General features: G+C 34.7%; 2 protein-coding genes across 2 annotated transcripts in view; both read left to right on the top strand.

Annotated features, from left to right (window-relative positions):
- RB1 (RB transcriptional corepressor 1) overlaps positions 1 to 17306 on the top strand; it is a 248164-nt gene that overhangs the window by 106666 nt on the left and 124192 nt on the right. The window contains 5 exon segments of the mRNA XM_037799633.1: positions 5981 to 6019; positions 6022 to 6122; positions 8820 to 8897; positions 14715 to 14824; positions 15676 to 15753. Of these exon segments, the coding sequence (XP_037655561.1) occupies positions 5981 to 6019; positions 6022 to 6122; positions 8820 to 8897; positions 14715 to 14824; positions 15676 to 15753 (406 nt within the window).
- On the top strand, positions 10099 to 11086 carry LOC119507437 (small integral membrane protein 14-like). The gene has a single exon (XM_037800603.1). It carries the CDS (start codon positions 10733 to 10735, stop codon positions 11084 to 11086), a length of 354 nt encoding a protein of 117 aa, XP_037656531.1. The 5' UTR covers positions 10099 to 10732.

The following is a 17306-nucleotide window of genomic DNA, read 5'->3' as shown; positions in this document are numbered from 1 at the left end:
ATATCAATGGCTTGGCCTTTTAAATTATTAGCCCCCAGGGCTTGTGAGAATATCAGTAATTCCCCAGATGGGGAAATTTAATTTTTCCACATTTTCTCCCAGTCCCTCAAGGGGGCTTTGCAAATACATTTTTATTTTCTGCCTAAATTACTCTGGGATGTATCAGGGCTTCACACTAACCTGTACAAACCAACCAGATCTCACTCCCTATTCAGAGTTCCATATAATTATGGTGTTTGGACAAACTGACCATATAAGTTAAATTATATAGTATGGTACAGAAATTATATATTTTATACCAAATAAACATCTCTTCCTTTGGTCTCACACAGAAGGTGAAGTTTTAAAACACCGTCAACATCATCCTTTACTCTTAGGCAGATTTGCCTTAATCCTAACCAGATCAGCCTCATTCATATCTCTATCTGAACTCTTTTTCAGCTTTTATTAACAGTTGCTGTATGGGGTAATACTTATATTCATAGCTGCTGAACTCTAGCTCTGAGTCTCAGGTGTCATACAGATACCCAAAGGTCCAGGGATGGACCAGGTTGTACACAAAGAGCTCAGTGTCTCAGAATTCAGAGATAACCATTGCAACTCGGGAGTAGATGTGACTGCTGTAAGAGCTTACAGTCTAGGAACCTTCACCATAATCCTTCCCCTGATAACCTGTGCTCTCAGGTTCAATTCTCAGCATTTGCCCATTATATTTAATCCATATTGGTGAGTTGTTATAATGTTTGTCTCTTCATTTCTTATTTATTTCACTCAATAGCCTGTCCTCAGGGTCCATTCACCTAGTTGAATACCTCACAACTTCATTCCTTCTTGTAACTGCTCAGTATTCCATTGTATGTATACATCACAGTTTGCCATTCCATTCATCATTCTGTGTACCTTAGGCTACCTCCATGCATTGTGAATCATGATTACTGCTGCCATAAACACCAATGTCAGTCTTTGTCTTTTGATTGGGAAATTTGATCCATTAACATTTAATGTTATTACTGTAAAGGCAGTACTTTCTTCAATTTTGTCTTTTGGATTTTATATTTCATATTTTCCCCCCTCTCTTTTTACCCTTACTGATAATCTTCATTACTGCACTCTTCTCCAAACCTCTCTCTCCTATCTTTTCCTGTCTGCCTGTAGTGGTCCCTTTGGAATTTCTTACAGAGCTGGTCTCTGATTCACTGACTCTCTCATTGTCTGTTTGTCTGAAAATAGTTTAAACTCTCCCTCATTTTTAAAGGACAGTTTTTCCGAATATAGAATTCTTTGTTGGCAGTTTTTCTATTTCAGTATCTTAAATATATCATACCACTACGTTCTCACTTCTATGGTTTCTGCTGAAAAATCTGCATAAGTCTTATTGAGCTTCCCTTGTATGTGATGGATTGCTTTTCTCTTGCTGCTTTCAGAATTCTGTGACATTTGATGTCTGATTAGTAAGAGTCTTGGAGTTGCTCTATTTGTATCTATTCTGCTTTATGCTGCACTTCTTGGATCTGTAATTTTATGTCTTTTGTAAGAGTTGGGAAATTTTCAGTCATTATTTCCTCCATTATTCTTTCTACCCCTTTTCCCTTCTCTTCTCCCTATGTGACACACATGATACATACATTGTGCATTTCATGTTGTCATTCAGTTCCCTGAGACCCTGTTCATATTTTTCCATTCTTTTCCCTATCTCTTCTTCTGTGTGTAGAATTTCATATGTTGTGTTCTCTAGTTCACTAATCCTTTCTTCTGCCTCTTCAAATCTGCTTTGTATGTCTCCATTGTGTTTTTCATCTCTTCTGTTGTATCTTTCATTCCCATAAGTACACTATTTATTTTTTCAATCTGTCAAGGTTTTTTTCAAGCTGGTCACTCAGTGTTGTCTTTATATCATTCATCTCTTTGCCATATCTTCCATCAGCTCATTGATTTGATTTTGGAATTGATTTAGCATGTTGGTTGAATATCTTTAATTAGTTATTTCAACTCCTGTGTCTCATTTGGAGTATTAGTTTGTTCCTTTGACTGAGCCATATCTCCCTGCTTCCTGCTATAACTTGTGATTTTTTTGTTGGTATCGAGGCATCTGATTTCCTTGATTTGATTATTCTGGAGGTTGTTTTCTCTCTTTTACCTAGGGTTTTCTTGTTGGCTAGCTTTGTTCTCTATCTCTTTGATATTCAGTTCAACTTATTCTAAACCTTTAGCATAGCTTCTGTTTAACTGATTAGGATTTTTCAACCCTTGTTTTTCTGGTTCTTTCCCTACCTATATTAAAGTTTTATTTTTTTTTTTATTTGAGGAGAGTCTCCCCAGATAGAATCAACCCCAGTCAGGTTTTCCCGGACAGGACAGGCCCAGGACTCAGGAAAAGGGTGTAATCAGTATAAAGGTTCCCTGGTGATGAGACCCAGCATGTTGTCAGACCTTGCTGTGAGGCCTCTTGATTGTGTGCTTTTTTCTATCCTGCCGAGCAGGTGGTGCTCATCAGCCTGCAGCACCCCACTGACCTATAGTGTTACAGTGCCTTTAATTCTCAGCAGACCCTGTACCTACCAGGGGCTGGCTGAGACAGAGACTGAGGCAGAGGGCAGATTTAAACTATTTCTATTTTCCAGCCCCTGGGGTCTGAATTCTCTGAATGAGAGCCACCACTTGTGCTTGGCCCTCCCCACCATGTCTTTCTTGGGGAAGATACACCCTTCAGGGAATAATCTCCTTCGCTTGACTAATTACTTTGTCTCTCAGACATATGTTAGCTTTATCTTACCTGGGGCACTGCTGACAACTGAAAAAGCCTGCTGCTTTACTTTATGCTAAAAAGTAAGAAAAACAAAAAGAAAATCCTTTTCACTGCTCATCTCCAGCCCTCCAGTTCACCAGTCAAGAGCTGGAGTTTGTACCTGTCTCTGTGTGCCCCCTTTTTGGGTGCAAAGCCCTTTTCTAGTATTCTGTACTCAGCCAACTCCAAATGCCTCCTTTTTTTTTTTTTCACCCCTATCAGCCCTGCCTCCTGTCTGCCACAGAGAGAGCCCCAGGTTTGTTTTGTGCTTGCTCTGAGTTTATCTGAGCCCCTACCTTGTAATCAGTAGTCCAGATTTGTTAATTCAATCTGTGGTTGCAGCTTGATTGAGTCACCTTCCCTTGTTCCTTTAAGAGACTGCTTTTTCCCATGGGGAAGTGACTCCAGAACAGCCTGCTGTGCTGTTGGGGGAGGGACGCTGGTCTCCACAGATTGGGAGACTGTACTTACAGTTCTGCACTGTGATCTCAGCCCTTCCACCTGTTTCAGACTGGTGTATGGTGTGTCTGGTCATGGAGGTCCCCCAGACAGTTGTTCCAGACAGCTCTTGGTTATTACTAACTTCCCTAGAGGACAAATGAAATTCCACATTTCCCTACACTGCCATCTTGCCCTGCCTTTGATGGTCTCAAGAGGATTTTGAAATTACTTTTACTTCAGAAAAACGTAATCTTTATTGGAAGTACACTGATCCCTTGCTCCTGTAATTACAAAATAATAATACTAAAAATAATAGAGGACATAGATGAAAACATGCAAGTCTCAAAGTATTATTGAAATAGCTGAAAGGCTGAAGCCTAGTTGATCTTTTGAAGCAGTAACTTAATGGAAAAGAAAAAGAAGTCTGGAGCAGAATTTTGAAAATGTGTTGAACATTGTTTGGCAGTGAAGTAGGTCATTTAGCAGAAATTACATGCAAGTAAGAGAGTTTTTTTTTTTTTTAAATTATATATAAGAAACAGCAAATGAACTTCAGAAATTTTCACAACCTTTTTAAGTCCGTTTATGTGTCTTTTCTTCACTTATTTTTCAATGATATAAATTTAATAAGTTGATATAGGGTGTTAGGTCGACAGGCTTTGTTCTTTTGGATAATGGATAATTCAGATCTGCATTTAATTCTCTAAATGCTTTGTTAAACAGGAACCTGGATGAGGGTTGAATCAACTGAGTATGGAAAACTTTTAATTAACTTTTTATTATGGGCAATTTCAAATTAATACCAAAGTAAACAATAGTATAATAAGTCTTGAGGTACTCATTACCTGGCTTCATGGATGATTTATGATCATTCTGTCACCACATCAATGACCCTGTCTCCCCAGCTGTATTAATTTGAAGCACATCTTTGCATATCATTTTATCCTTACACATTGCAGTAGGTAACTTTAAAAGATATAGACTTTTAAAAACATAGCAGTATCATCATACCTAAAAATTAATAGTGATTCCTTAATATCACCAAATGTCTCCAGATTTTCAGTTGTCTTGTAAGTGTAATTTTAAGTTTTTTACAGGTTGACTTAATCAGAATCTAAATAAAATCCTATAAAAACTGGAAAAACTTCGATCATCAGTTACAATTCAATTCAGTTCTGTCTCTTAACTAACCAGTGTTAGACCAGACTGCACAAGTTAAGAGACATCCTCCACAAAATTGCCTTTCAGACACCAGTGGCAATTGGGGGGGCCCAGGCCACCCACACTATTGACCAACTAGCTACAGATTTGGGGGTTCACACCACCCTTGGGTTTGATAATTTTCTAGAACAACCCACAGAATTCACTGAAAGTGTGGAACTTATGATTATAATTTTACTATTGTAAAAGAATACAAACAAGAAGAAGCCAGTCTCAAACCCAAGTTTTCATGTCCTCTCTTTGTGGAGTCATGATGCCTGGGGCTTTACTTTCCCAGCACAGGGATGTATCTTGTCAGTCTTGGAGTTTGGAGTGTCCAGAGTTTATGTAGGCTTTCATTGTTTAGGCATGGTTGATAGAATCAGTGCCCATGTGGCTGGACTCTATCTCCAGCACCTTTCCCCCCTTGAGAGGGTGGGGAGTTTCGGGAGCACAGGCTGATATGATGTGGCTCCAAGTCCCAACTCCTCCCACCCCCCTTCACTTGGTTGGTCTTTCTCGTGAGGTCAGCCCTACCCTAAGACTACAGGTGAGACCCGCCCACCCTGAGTCATCTCTGTAGCATAGAACTATCAAATGTGGTCCCAGACCTACCATAACTAACAAAGATGCTCCTATAACTGGAAGTAGCAAGAGGTTACTTCCCCAAGAGCTAGGAAAAAGGCCAGACCTCTTTTTGGAGCAAATTCCTTTCTATGCAGGTCCATACTTTGTGACTGGTTGATAAGCCTTTAAGACTCTTAAAGTTTCTCCTCCGTCTCTTCCCCCGTTTTTCCTTTGTTAATTTATTAAATAATCAGTGTCTTGTTGAGTTTCCCAAGGTCTAATGTTTGCTGACTGCATCCTGTGATATGATTAAAATGTTCCTCTGTCCTCTCAATTTCTTGTAAGGTTAGGGGCTGGATCTGGAGGCCAATAAATCTTTTTATACCTAATCATCTATTATCTCTTTAATAGCCAATCCACCTTCAGTTGAAATTGGGACTATTCAAAGCAATCTAGGAGATTTAAAAAATCAGTTTATTTTTACATTATTGTTTTTACATACCTGACTTTAAAAAGCATTATTATATGCTATGTTATTTGCTTAAACTTTAAAAATTAACTTATTTTATACTGTATCTAGAAATTGGATGCAGTGAATACTTGCTTGTTATTTTCAGGTCTTTTAAAATAGTGAAACATTTTCCCCCCTTGCAGACTGAGTTAGGATACACTTAGAATTAGTTTATAAGTTGGCTATTTTCCTTATCTTCTTTGCATTTGTCTTGGGGCTTTGGGTATTTTATAGTTCTTTATTGGGCTGGTTGTGGGAAGAGGAGAATATAGATGGCAAAAACTAGTATCAGCACATAATTTATAACATATTCAGTGAATAGAAGAAACTGTCATCCATTTAATGAGGCCTAACAAATAAGAGGAGCAGAATGTTACCAAGATTATTTCTGATCTTCATATAACAGTTATAATTAGAATTTTTCATTATTTTATTAGAATGTACAATTGTTCTTATCTAATTTACCATTTTTACAGAAACAGCTGTAATACCTATTAATGGTTCACCTCGAACACCAAGCGAGGTCAGAACAGGAGTGCACGGATAGCAAAACAACTAGAAAATGATACAAGAATTATTGAAGTTCTCTGTAAAGAACACGAATGTAATATAGATGAGGTAATTTAACTTCATGAATTCTTTTAAAACAATAAGTAGATTTCAATGTAATTCTGTCTAACAGTATATACTTCTTTTGTAATGAGCATGCTTTTTGTAATTATTGCCAACTCTTTTGTAGTAGTAAAATATTTAGGAAAAAATAATTTTCATCTTTAGTTACTTTGATTTCTAAAATTTAATTAAATTTTATTTTTTAGAGTAGCTGTAGGCTTACATAGAATCATGCAGAAAGGACAGAGTTACCACATTAACACCCCCCCACACACACACAGTTTTTCCTGTTATTAACATTTGTATTAGTCGTGTACATTTGGTACAATTGATAAAGCAATATTATTATAATTACATTGTTAACTAAAATCCATAGTTTAAGGGTTTAATCTTTGTGTTGTACATTTCTTGGATTTTTAAAATTTTTATTTTCATTGTGGTAAACATATATACAACCTAAAATTTACCTTTTTAACCATTTTCAAGTGTACAGTTCAGTGGTGTTATTTACATTCATGATGTTTTGCTACCATCAACACCTTCCATTACTAAAATTTGCCGTCACCCAAACAGACACTCTGTACCAATTAAGCTTTATTTCCCAATCCCCAGCACCACATCTGCCCCAGTAATCTGTATTCTAGTTTCTGACTCTATGAATTTGCATATTCTATTTATTTCATATAGGTGAGCTGATACACTATTTACCCCTTAGTGTCTGGCTTATTTCCCTAAACTGACGTCTTTTAGGTTCAGTCGTTTGTAGCGTGCGTGATACTTTGATTTTAAAGAGGGTAGCACCCTTACTCTGGAATCACAGAATGTATGTCATTAAGGCAGTCATTTTCAAATGTATTTGTTCTTTGAATTGCTGAGGTTTTAAAATATTCTAATGTTTAAAAATACCTTTAAAGAAAACCCTAGTGTTTTGGTTTAGTGATAAATAGTACCAACATCAAATTTTTGTTTAGCTTTCTATAATTGCTCTCTCCTTCTAAATATTACACTAGATGTTACTGGCTGGTAGAGAGTATATATGAGGACCCAGGAATCACTTATCTTGTTCATAGAATCTGTAATGTTGGAACTTGAAGGAATTTTACAAATAATATACTCAGTCTCTTTTTAATAATGAGTAAACAAGCATCCAGAGACTCTTAGCTAATTCTAACAGAGCCTAGACTAGATTAGGGGACATCTGATTTTAGTGCTCCTTTCATTCTACCATGCTGTTTCTCTCGTGGATTTTAATATTATGCACAATCACTAGCACCAGATAGGTGTATGAAATGTTGCAACTTTGACTCTTCCCTGTCAACTTTGGAAAGGAATGAGGTATGGTACTGAAGTCCAGTTTAAGAAGTATTAGTGCGATTTATCAAGTATCTGGGTTTTAGCATTATGGCTCTTTTTAAGTACTTTCTTACTTTCCTAGAATCACAAATTGTCTTTGCTAATAAGCAAATATTGTTGAAATATTTCTTTCTACTTCAGTTCTCTTGCTTAGTCCATCAAGGTAATGAATAGAAATAGATGCAATTTCTAATTCCTGGTTGTTAATTCTCTGGATTCAGAACTACTTGTAAATTTTCATTTTTAAGATTAAGAATAAATCATTTTTTTACTTTCCATTTTGAAGAACTCATAATTTAGAATCTTTATAGTCATGATTTTAAAAGCATAGTTGATTAAAGCTTTGGTGGTATTTTAATTAATTGACATTTTATTATTTATATACAATATGGTTACCATAAACTATTGGTCAATACTGATTGGTTAATGAGAACCACCTACTTTATAAATATTCTAGTAAGTGGGAGTTTATTAGAAAACAAAACTTACATAATAAGTATTTCAGAGGCTTAATATTTACGACTTATTTGTAAAGTGGAAGGTAGGAACCAGATTTTAAATTATTTACACCTTAATAAATGTTGACTACACATTTTGAGAAAGGAATTTAAATAAAGAAAAATAGGTTGTTTGGAATTCTGTAGTACACTGAAAGTGTGAAATAGGTAGGAAGATAACTCCAGGTTTTCCAGTATAGTCTTTGATTATTCATGTAGATTGTAGGGTTCTTTGGCATCATACAACATGTACTTCCACAAAACATTTTTATTTGACTTTGACATGAACTATCAGGTATTGTTTTTGTTTGTGTGAAATTATTTTCTAATAAAAGCATATAAAATGTATAGTTTAGAATTTATGCTACAAACTTGACTTGACAGTCCTTGAGCTGATATCAGGTGACTTGTGTATGAAGTTGTCCAAAAATGAGCTTTGGAAAGAAATCAGAGACAGTGTAGACAAATGAGAGCCTTGGCTGTGGTGATCGGCAGATTAGGCTTTAATTCCAGCTCTGCCACTTCCTTGCTGTGTAACTTTGGTCAAGCTGTTTAATTTCTTTTGGTTTTCCCATCTTCTTAAATATGGACTATTGAAGTTGGTTTCAGTGGGTTCTCTTCATGTAAATTCCATTTCATAAACAATTCCTCATACCACCTGTATTTTAGGACCTGAAATCTGCTTCACATAAATTAAAAAGTAAATAATTTAATTAATTATAAATAAATATCACACTAGTTTGTATGTATGTAACTGATGAAAATATGGCAGTTAATACTTTTATTCTAGTGTGAAAATGTGACAGATTAATTTTTTTTAATTAATAGTTCATTCTAACTTTATCTTTTTCAGGTGAAAAATGTTTATTTCAAAAATTTTATACCTTTTATGAATTCTCTGGGAATTGTGACTTCTAATGGACTTCCAGAGGTAATCTGAAAGAACACATAACAAAAAATTAATGTGTTTTTAGACTAAGGCGTGGGGGAGATGGTTGTCTAAATTTCTTAAGATCACTTTGCTGTATATTAATTTTTTTTTTTTTTTTCCTAAGGAAAGGAATCTAGCTAGGTAGAATTATTATGAAACCAACTTTGGTAGAGCCTCAAAAATGCCTTCGGAATATAGAGTGCATAAAAAAGCATCACTGTAATTTGTATTAGAAATTGCTTTGTACTGAAAATTTTGAAAAGTGTAGACTTTTGAATTTCAAAATGCCATTAAATATCTAAATATAACTAAGCATACAGAGGAAATTTGATTTTAATTTGCCTTGTTCTGCATCCTTAAATAGAGGGTCCATATTAAGGTTGTCAGCATTACTGGTATCACTTCACTGTGGAACATGTCTTTTGAGTATTTTTAAAAACTACTTATTGAAAATAAATTTGGAAAGGCTATGATTATATATCTTAGTGGTATACTAACCAACTTTGTGTTTCTTTTCACATTTTATTACAAATGTATTGCTCTTCAACGTGAACAGAACAACTGCGTACTTTTGGTGGTCAGGTGTAATATGTGGAAAAAAGGCTGTTTAAAGGATGATGAACAAGTATCCAGTGATAAAGCAGTGTGTTAGAGGTACCTAGAATTAGTCACCGAGACTGAAAGACAGGAAATTAAATAGCTAAACTGCTGATTCTGTGACCTGAATTAGCAGCTCACTCTTCAGTTAACTTATTAATTCAACAAATATTTATTGAGTGCTTAATATGTATGAGGCATTGTACTAGAGACCATGGATACAGAGATTTAATTCACAATCACTATCCTTAAGGTGCTAGGGAGTGGGACAGACCAAGAAATAGAACGTTTCCAAAGTCTATAAGAGCTAATAGAAGTGAGCACAGGGTGCTGTGAAATCTCAGAGGAAGGTCAGCAAAATCAAACTGGGGCAAATAGGTTTCATGGAAAATTGCTCGAAAGTAATTAATGGGATTTCAGAGCTGAGTAAGCTTTATGAGAAATGGCATTTCCAGGGGTTAGAAATTATAGATTCAAAGCACAGTGATGTGTGATAGTATGGTCTGTTTGGTGAACACCAAGTAATTCATTAAGGTTAGGGTACAGGACAGGAGAGTGGTAAGATACGGTGCTGGAGAGGAAAAAAGGGCCAAATGTATTAACGAGTCTTGCTACAGAAGAATATGCTCTTCACAGCTCTGAAGACTCTTTGACACTGCTAGTAATGATTTCTTTCCTTTAAAAGGATTACAGTTTTAATAGAAATCTTAAGAAAAACTACATTTTACCCAGCATTTCTCATGTAATTCTAATAGCTGCCTGTCAATAGGTAATTGATAATTAGTGCCTCAATAAGGTAGGACAGGAACAATTATAAAACTTATTAAGTGCAAATGACTGTTATGCCTAATGCACTCATGTAGGCAAACAAAAAATTTTCATTTAACTGGATTTCTTCAGAGCACTTCTTTTGGAATGCAAGTTTAGTCCTCTTAGCTTGGAAACAAATTAGCTTTAAAAGTCATCGTAGGCAATCTGTTGCGCCTCTGCCCGCGGGAGCTGGCAGATCGGGTCTCATGGCTAAGAGTGGTCAATAGAGTAGTCAATAGAATCAAAACAGAGGCGGGGGAGGAAGCCGGGGGCGGGTCAGCTGCATCGGGAACGGCTGCAGGGCCGCAGCGTTCTGGAGGCTCCAAGCCATCTTCCTGCCAAGTCTTGGCCCCATCCCCAACCTCCCCACCCCATCAGTTGTTGTCTGGGTGGATTTAAACAGTCAAGTTAAATCAAGCTGAATAATCATGGCAGACGGTGGATTTGATCCCTGTGAATGTGTTAGCTCTCATGAACATGCGATGAGAAGGCTGATCAATCTGTTGAGGCAGTCCCAGTCCTACTGCACAGACGCAGAATGTCTTCAGGAACTACCAGTACCTTCTGGTGATAATGGCATCAGTATTACTATGATCTTGATGGCCTGGATAGTTATTGTAGTGATCTTGTTCTTACTGAGACCTCCTAATCTAAGAGGATCCAACCTACCTGTAAAGCCAAGGAGACCTCATAATGGACAAGATCCACCATCCCCTCCTGGGACTAACTTTGTGATATGGGAAGTGAAAATAGTTCAACACCTCGCACGACCAAATGAATGAAGATGACCACAGTACTCTTAATTCCATTATAACTGTTTTTCCTTTTGCATCTGCAGTTTGGGATGGTATTGTTTTCATGAACTTCTAGAAATTTCCCTTGCAAGCTTATTTTTGCTTCCTGTGTTATCATCATTCCTATTTACAGTATATTTGAGTAAATGATATTAAAAAATAGTTACATGTGGCTTTTTTTTTTTGGTTGTTTCAAACATGAACATTCCATTCATTCTGTTTGTAACTGATCATAATTTTTGGCCTGATTAATTTCTGGCCTGATTGAAGGAAATTTGATATCTCTGAATTTAAATATTTCAGATAGTTTTGATAGGCTTAAAAATTACTTTTTGCATAAGGTATTTATAAAGTTACTTGGACTTGTCTGAGATTGTATGAATGAAAATTAAAACTACACTGTATTTACATTTATCTTGATGGTTTATTTGTGGGTGCAAATTTTCTCGTTCTTGGGACTGTGGCAGCCCTTGAATATTTTACAAATTACAGCTGAAATCTGTATCATTTATTATAACTGGCTTATGTGACTAGGATAGGAGAAGAAATGAAATGGTTGTTTACTAAGTTTTTTACACCCACTAAAAAGTGTCTAATGTTATCAAAACTTTAAATAAACATGATTGATTGAGATATGGTGGATATTTACCAGTCCATTATATGACATTTATAAGCCACTGTATTTTAGTCTTGCAAGGGTTCATGAAAGGAAGAAAAAAATTAACTCTGCCATTGCCAGGTATAATTGATACAATAATAAATTAAGCTATAATTTATCGTTAAAACAAGTGCCTCTCAGGAAGCTTCTTTTCTATTCTAACACTTCCCTGTTAAAATGAAATTACCTTAAAGCTATATTGGGAGCCTGTTTGATTATTGACATCTGAATGCCCATTTACTTATTTATTCTTTTTATTTTCAAGAAAATTTTTTGTCTCTTGTTATCCTCTTTCACATTTTTAAAAATGAATTATTAGTTTTCTCCAAGGGAAAAGGAGGAAAATGAGAAACAATCAAGGATCTTTTTCTCACCCCTTATCTCATTTCTCTCTTGGTAATGGGATGGATTGGGATGGGAAGAATTGATATAAGTAGTTTTGAAATATAAGAAAAAGTAAAAGTTGCATTGTTTTGTTCAGTTTGAAAAAAAAATTAATATAATTACCATAAAAAACACCTGCATGACCTGTGTGGCCATGGAATTTTTTCCTAGCAAATGATTGCAGGTTATTTATGGGGACTAGAAGATATTTTGCTATCAATATAAGGATTTTTTCCCCCTTAGCTCAGACTAGCTTTTCATTGTATAAGTCTGAAACATTACTTGTATGAATTGAATAAACTTCTCTATGTCATTGTACTGTTTAATAGAATCTCTGATACAGTTGTAACACTCAATGGAGGTTTTTTCCCTTTGCTATGATTACATTCTAGGCCACAAACATTAAGGGGATCATTTCAGTACATAACCCAATATTAACTGCTTGCATTTCTCCTTGTGCATCTTGGCTTTATGCTCAACTTCTTGAAATAATATCCCCAACTCTTTAATTGTGCTAACAGAAGGATAACACAGGTAAGTCAGATCTTGGTAAATGAACAGAACACCACAGATGAAAGGTTTTCCTCTTGCTGAGACCTACTGGGAGCCTTCCCAGCTCCATACTGGTAAAGTGTTTAAGGCAGTAAGGGCAGGAACAACTTAAGATGGAGAAAAATCCAATAGCATTTCCTTTTTCTGCCCTTGCCCACTGAACTTTGAAGGCTTGCCCTTACAGCCTAACAGTCTGTTCTCTCAGCTGCCTGAGAGCCAATCCCTGGCAGAGATAAATTATGGCTCACAGATAAATGAGAATTGGTTTTGGCTTAAGAAATAGCTCTAACTTGGAAACAGAATGTCTAGTGTTAGCAAGATACCTGGAAATCTGGATTCTTATTTCTATTCCTTCATTTCTGTCACATACACTTAATTGATATTACTTCTAGGATTTTAGAGTTTTCTTCTATAGACCATCTACTTAATTAGTAATGAAAGTTCTTATCATAGCTGTCTTTTTTGCTTGTAAAATTTCTCTGCATTCCTGAAGACAGTGTGCTGCACAGAAAGTATTCTTGTTAACATAACTTGTAATTTATATTATTCTATTTAATTCTTAAAGTTTCTACATGTGGCTTTTTTATTGAAAACACTGTTAAATCACTACTTGGCTTTGTAAACATTCACCTCAACTGTGGCTAAAATCCTTTAAAAATAACCTGGAAAAAGAAAGATAAATGTCCACATTTTAAAATCACCTTTGGCTCTTAAACATTCCACCAATGCCATTAAGAGTTTATTTTGCTTTTGAGTCATTCAGCGTTTTTTTATGCAAAGTAATTTTTTTCTTTTGCTTTTCATATGGAAAAAGTTAACATTGGAAATGTTTTTAGTAAAAGATTTTATCGTGTATCTATCCAGTCACAATCCCATGGTCAGTAAGTCATATTTTTGAGTACACCTATTCCATGTTACTTTTCGTGTCTTTGTAGTATGTGATGTGACAGTGTTTATGGAATTATAGATATCTTATATTTTCAAAGGAACTGTGGAAGTCTATCACTCTAAATGAAAGCCTGTCACTCTAAAAGAATATTGTGCTAAAATTTGACTAGCTCAGCTTAAGACACAACACAGCAACTTGAAGAAGGAAAATTGAAGAGTTTACAGTTAATGGATTAAATTTTTGTTGTTGCAATAGTAGTTTTAGTCTTAACATTATATATTTCTAAATGAAAAATCATTAAGTGTTTGTTACCATGTCTGATGATTACTTTGTTAAAAGCAATAGTGGTCATGTGATGTACCAAATGTTAATTTTAAATGTTAATCATGCCAAACAAATCATGTCTGTGCCATGCAGGGTTTATTGTTGATCTTTTACTGAGTACTTGGATTGGGTAAAGGGTTTGTACTATGCACTTTTTATTAATGAAATAAATAGAAAACGTTAGTTAAAAAAAAAAAATCATAGGAGAAGGCATGCCAAATAGTTATCCATTGGGCTCGATTTTTAAATAATTCAAAAATTATGGATCAGAACTGATGTAAGAGTTGCAGATTTTAGTCATTGAAAAAGTGTCCAAAATTGGTAATAAATCATGCAATGTGCTAATTGGGCTAAGAAATCAAGTTAATTCTCTTGCTTAAGATACTTAACAGAAGGTAGCTGTAGGGAACCAAAAGGTTGAGAAAAGATTGGCAGAATATATAATCAAGAGGATTTTTCAGTGTTTGAAAAATATGTTATTTTATATTGATAAGCATAAAAGAAGTTGAAAGTGAGGGATATTTGGGGTGCTTGAGGATCTTGGCAATTAAGGAGTTATAATACCTCAGTTTATCTTTACTGTTTTTGTTATCCTTGTCTACATAAAATTTTAATAGATAGAGTACATGTATAAAATAGGCTTAAATTGGAGTTGAAAAAAACATTTTCTTTACTTCACTGTTAAATAGACCTTATGTATGCTGCATGTGAACTCAGTGTATATAATTGTACAAAATTAAATCTGTGCTTCTTTGTGCTAAGAGATGTAATGACATGAAAAGATAATTGTCTTTTTTTTTTTATTTTAGGTTGAAAGTCTCTCTAAACAATATGAAGAGATTTACCTTAAAAACAAAGATTTTGATGCAAGATTATTTCTGGACCATGATAAGACTCTGCAGGCTGATCCTATAGATAGGTATTTGTTCGTTGTATATCTTTGTTCATAATGCTTTTGCCTTCAGATGCCTTTATATAAAGCTAATAAGAAAAAGGTTAACAGGATTCTGAGTGTAGAGCTTATTAACAAATAAAGGTTTTATGTGACTAGCAACAGTCTTCTCAATTATCTGAGTATAATTTATAAAATACACAAGAGAAGGAAATTGTTGAAATAATTAGTTTACTCAAGTAGTGGTCTTTGTCTTTTCTCCACCCTGTCATCTACTGTTGCCTGCCTAGTTCATTTTTTTTAACGTTAATACAAAGGGTTTTCTCTTGAATTGTGATGCAGAATTCTAAAACAGGAATGGTTGAGAGTTATGTTTTTAAAAATTTGACTTTATAAGTAAGGTTAATTATTTGTTTTTCACATGAAATCTTTTAATATGTAAGTGAAAATATATGTAATTTGGAAATTAAACACAAAGTAACTAATTTTATTTAAAAAATCATGTAATTTGGAAATTAAACACAAGTTAAAGGTTACTAATTTTATTTAAGTGGAAATAAATTATTTTGGAAAGCATAAGGCATTGAAGAAATTGAGCTTTGATATTTTTAAATCTTCAACAACTTAAATATTGATATCAGGGAGAAACATCTCATTTTCACTATCAAAAATATTCTTAAACTCTAATGTATCTGTTCATCATAAATAATTTTAGTTATTTAAGCGGCTTTGGAACATCTATTTCCTATTACCTCTATTATTGTCTTACCATTTTGTATGATGTTAGGAAGCAATGGAAGGCATTATATTGCCTTTTTGACTTATAAAACACAAATTATAAATTTTCAGTATGAATGATTTTGCTTGTCATTATTTAGTTTTGAAATGCAGAGGACACCACAAAAAAGTAACCTTGATGAGGAAGTGAATGTGATTCCTCCACAGACTCCAGTTAGGTATGAATTTTCCTGCTTTTGATTTCCTTTGTAATTGTTTATTTATTGCTTTATAATGCTTTGTGATTGTTCATGTATTTCAATATATATTCAGATATACATACAATAAACATATGTTTAGTGTCCTTTATGTATGCCAGGTGTTTTATTAGTTTCTGGGGTATGATTATTAGACCTAGTTTTGTCTATTCTTAGGGAACATAACCTAGAATGTTAATCTTTTCCATCTCAGTAAATAGTATCACCATTTACTCCGCACACAACCAAAAAAGATTAAAACCAATTTTTTTATGTCCTTTACTTACTTCCCAAATCTAATCTGTTATCAAGTCTTGTTGAATCTACTTCCAAAATATTTCTTCAGTACATCTACTGTTCTCTATTGTCGCCATCCTTGCCCAAGACATCTTTCTCTTGGATTTTCTGTTGTATCCTGCCAGCTGATCTAGTTGCTTCTGCTCTCATCCCTATTCCTCTCTCCCCACCACCAGTTCTCCACATAACCCCCAGAATAATATCCTAGAAATGTAAATCATACTGTGTTTACCCTGCTGTTTAAAACTCTCTGATTGCTTTCCATTGCAGTTAGAATTCAATGCAAATTCCTTAACAATGTCTACAAGGCTTTATATAATCTGGGTTCTGTTGCCTCTCTGACCTCATCTCTTGTTTTCTCTTGCTCGCTGTGGGTTAACCACATTGGCCTTCTTTCAGTTTCTTGAACTCTCCAAGCTCTTTTGTACTTAAGGAGTTTCACATTGCTATTTCCTTTTCTTGAAACTCTTCCTTCTTTTCTTCCCATTGGTTAACAACTTCTACATTTCCTTTAGATTCAGCACAAATATCAACTTATTTAAAGAGATTTATTTCTCTCAATATTTTCGTTTATTCTTCATTCTCATAGCATCCTGTTGTATTCGTTACTTTTTGTACTTACAAATTTAGTTGTGTGTTTGCTTATTTTTTTCCAGTATCCACAATAGTCTTTAAATTCCACGTCACATGGACCATGACTTTATTTGTTCACTATTTAATAATTAGGACCTATCATAGTACATGATACATATTAGGCAGTCAGTAATATTTTTCAAATGATTGTATAAAAATTTAAACACATTTTCTGTAGTATAATAATAGACTTATGAACAAGCTGTGAAGATGGCACAGAGGGAACTTTATTAACTGAATTTGGAATATGTTTGGATCTATGTCATAGAAGATTGGCATTTTAAGGAATGGGAGCAACATGTGCAAAGGCAAAGAAGTATGAGACAATATGATTTGTCTAGGGAACTATAGCAGTTCCATATTGATTCACTATGAAACGGGAAGATGAAATTGCAGGAAAGGAGAGGGGGTAGTGATCATGAAGGGCCTTCTATGTCATGCTCACAAGCTTAGGCTTTAGTCTGCACGATTTACCCTGTGCTATAAAAGGGGTAGGGATAAAATCATATTTGATTTTTGAAGTGTTTACATGGTTGTAGTTTGTGAGGATATGGACTAAAAAGGACGAGGTAAGAAATAGAAAGAGCAATTAATCTGTTGTAGTG

The sequence above is a fragment of the Choloepus didactylus genome, chromosome 12, assembly GCF_015220235.1.
Source record: "Choloepus didactylus isolate mChoDid1 chromosome 12, mChoDid1.pri, whole genome shotgun sequence".
NCBI lineage: Eukaryota > Metazoa > Chordata > Mammalia > Pilosa > Megalonychidae > Choloepus > Choloepus didactylus.
The sequence above is the reverse complement of the archived record's forward strand: the minus strand, read 5'-3'. Positions and strand labels throughout refer to the sequence as shown.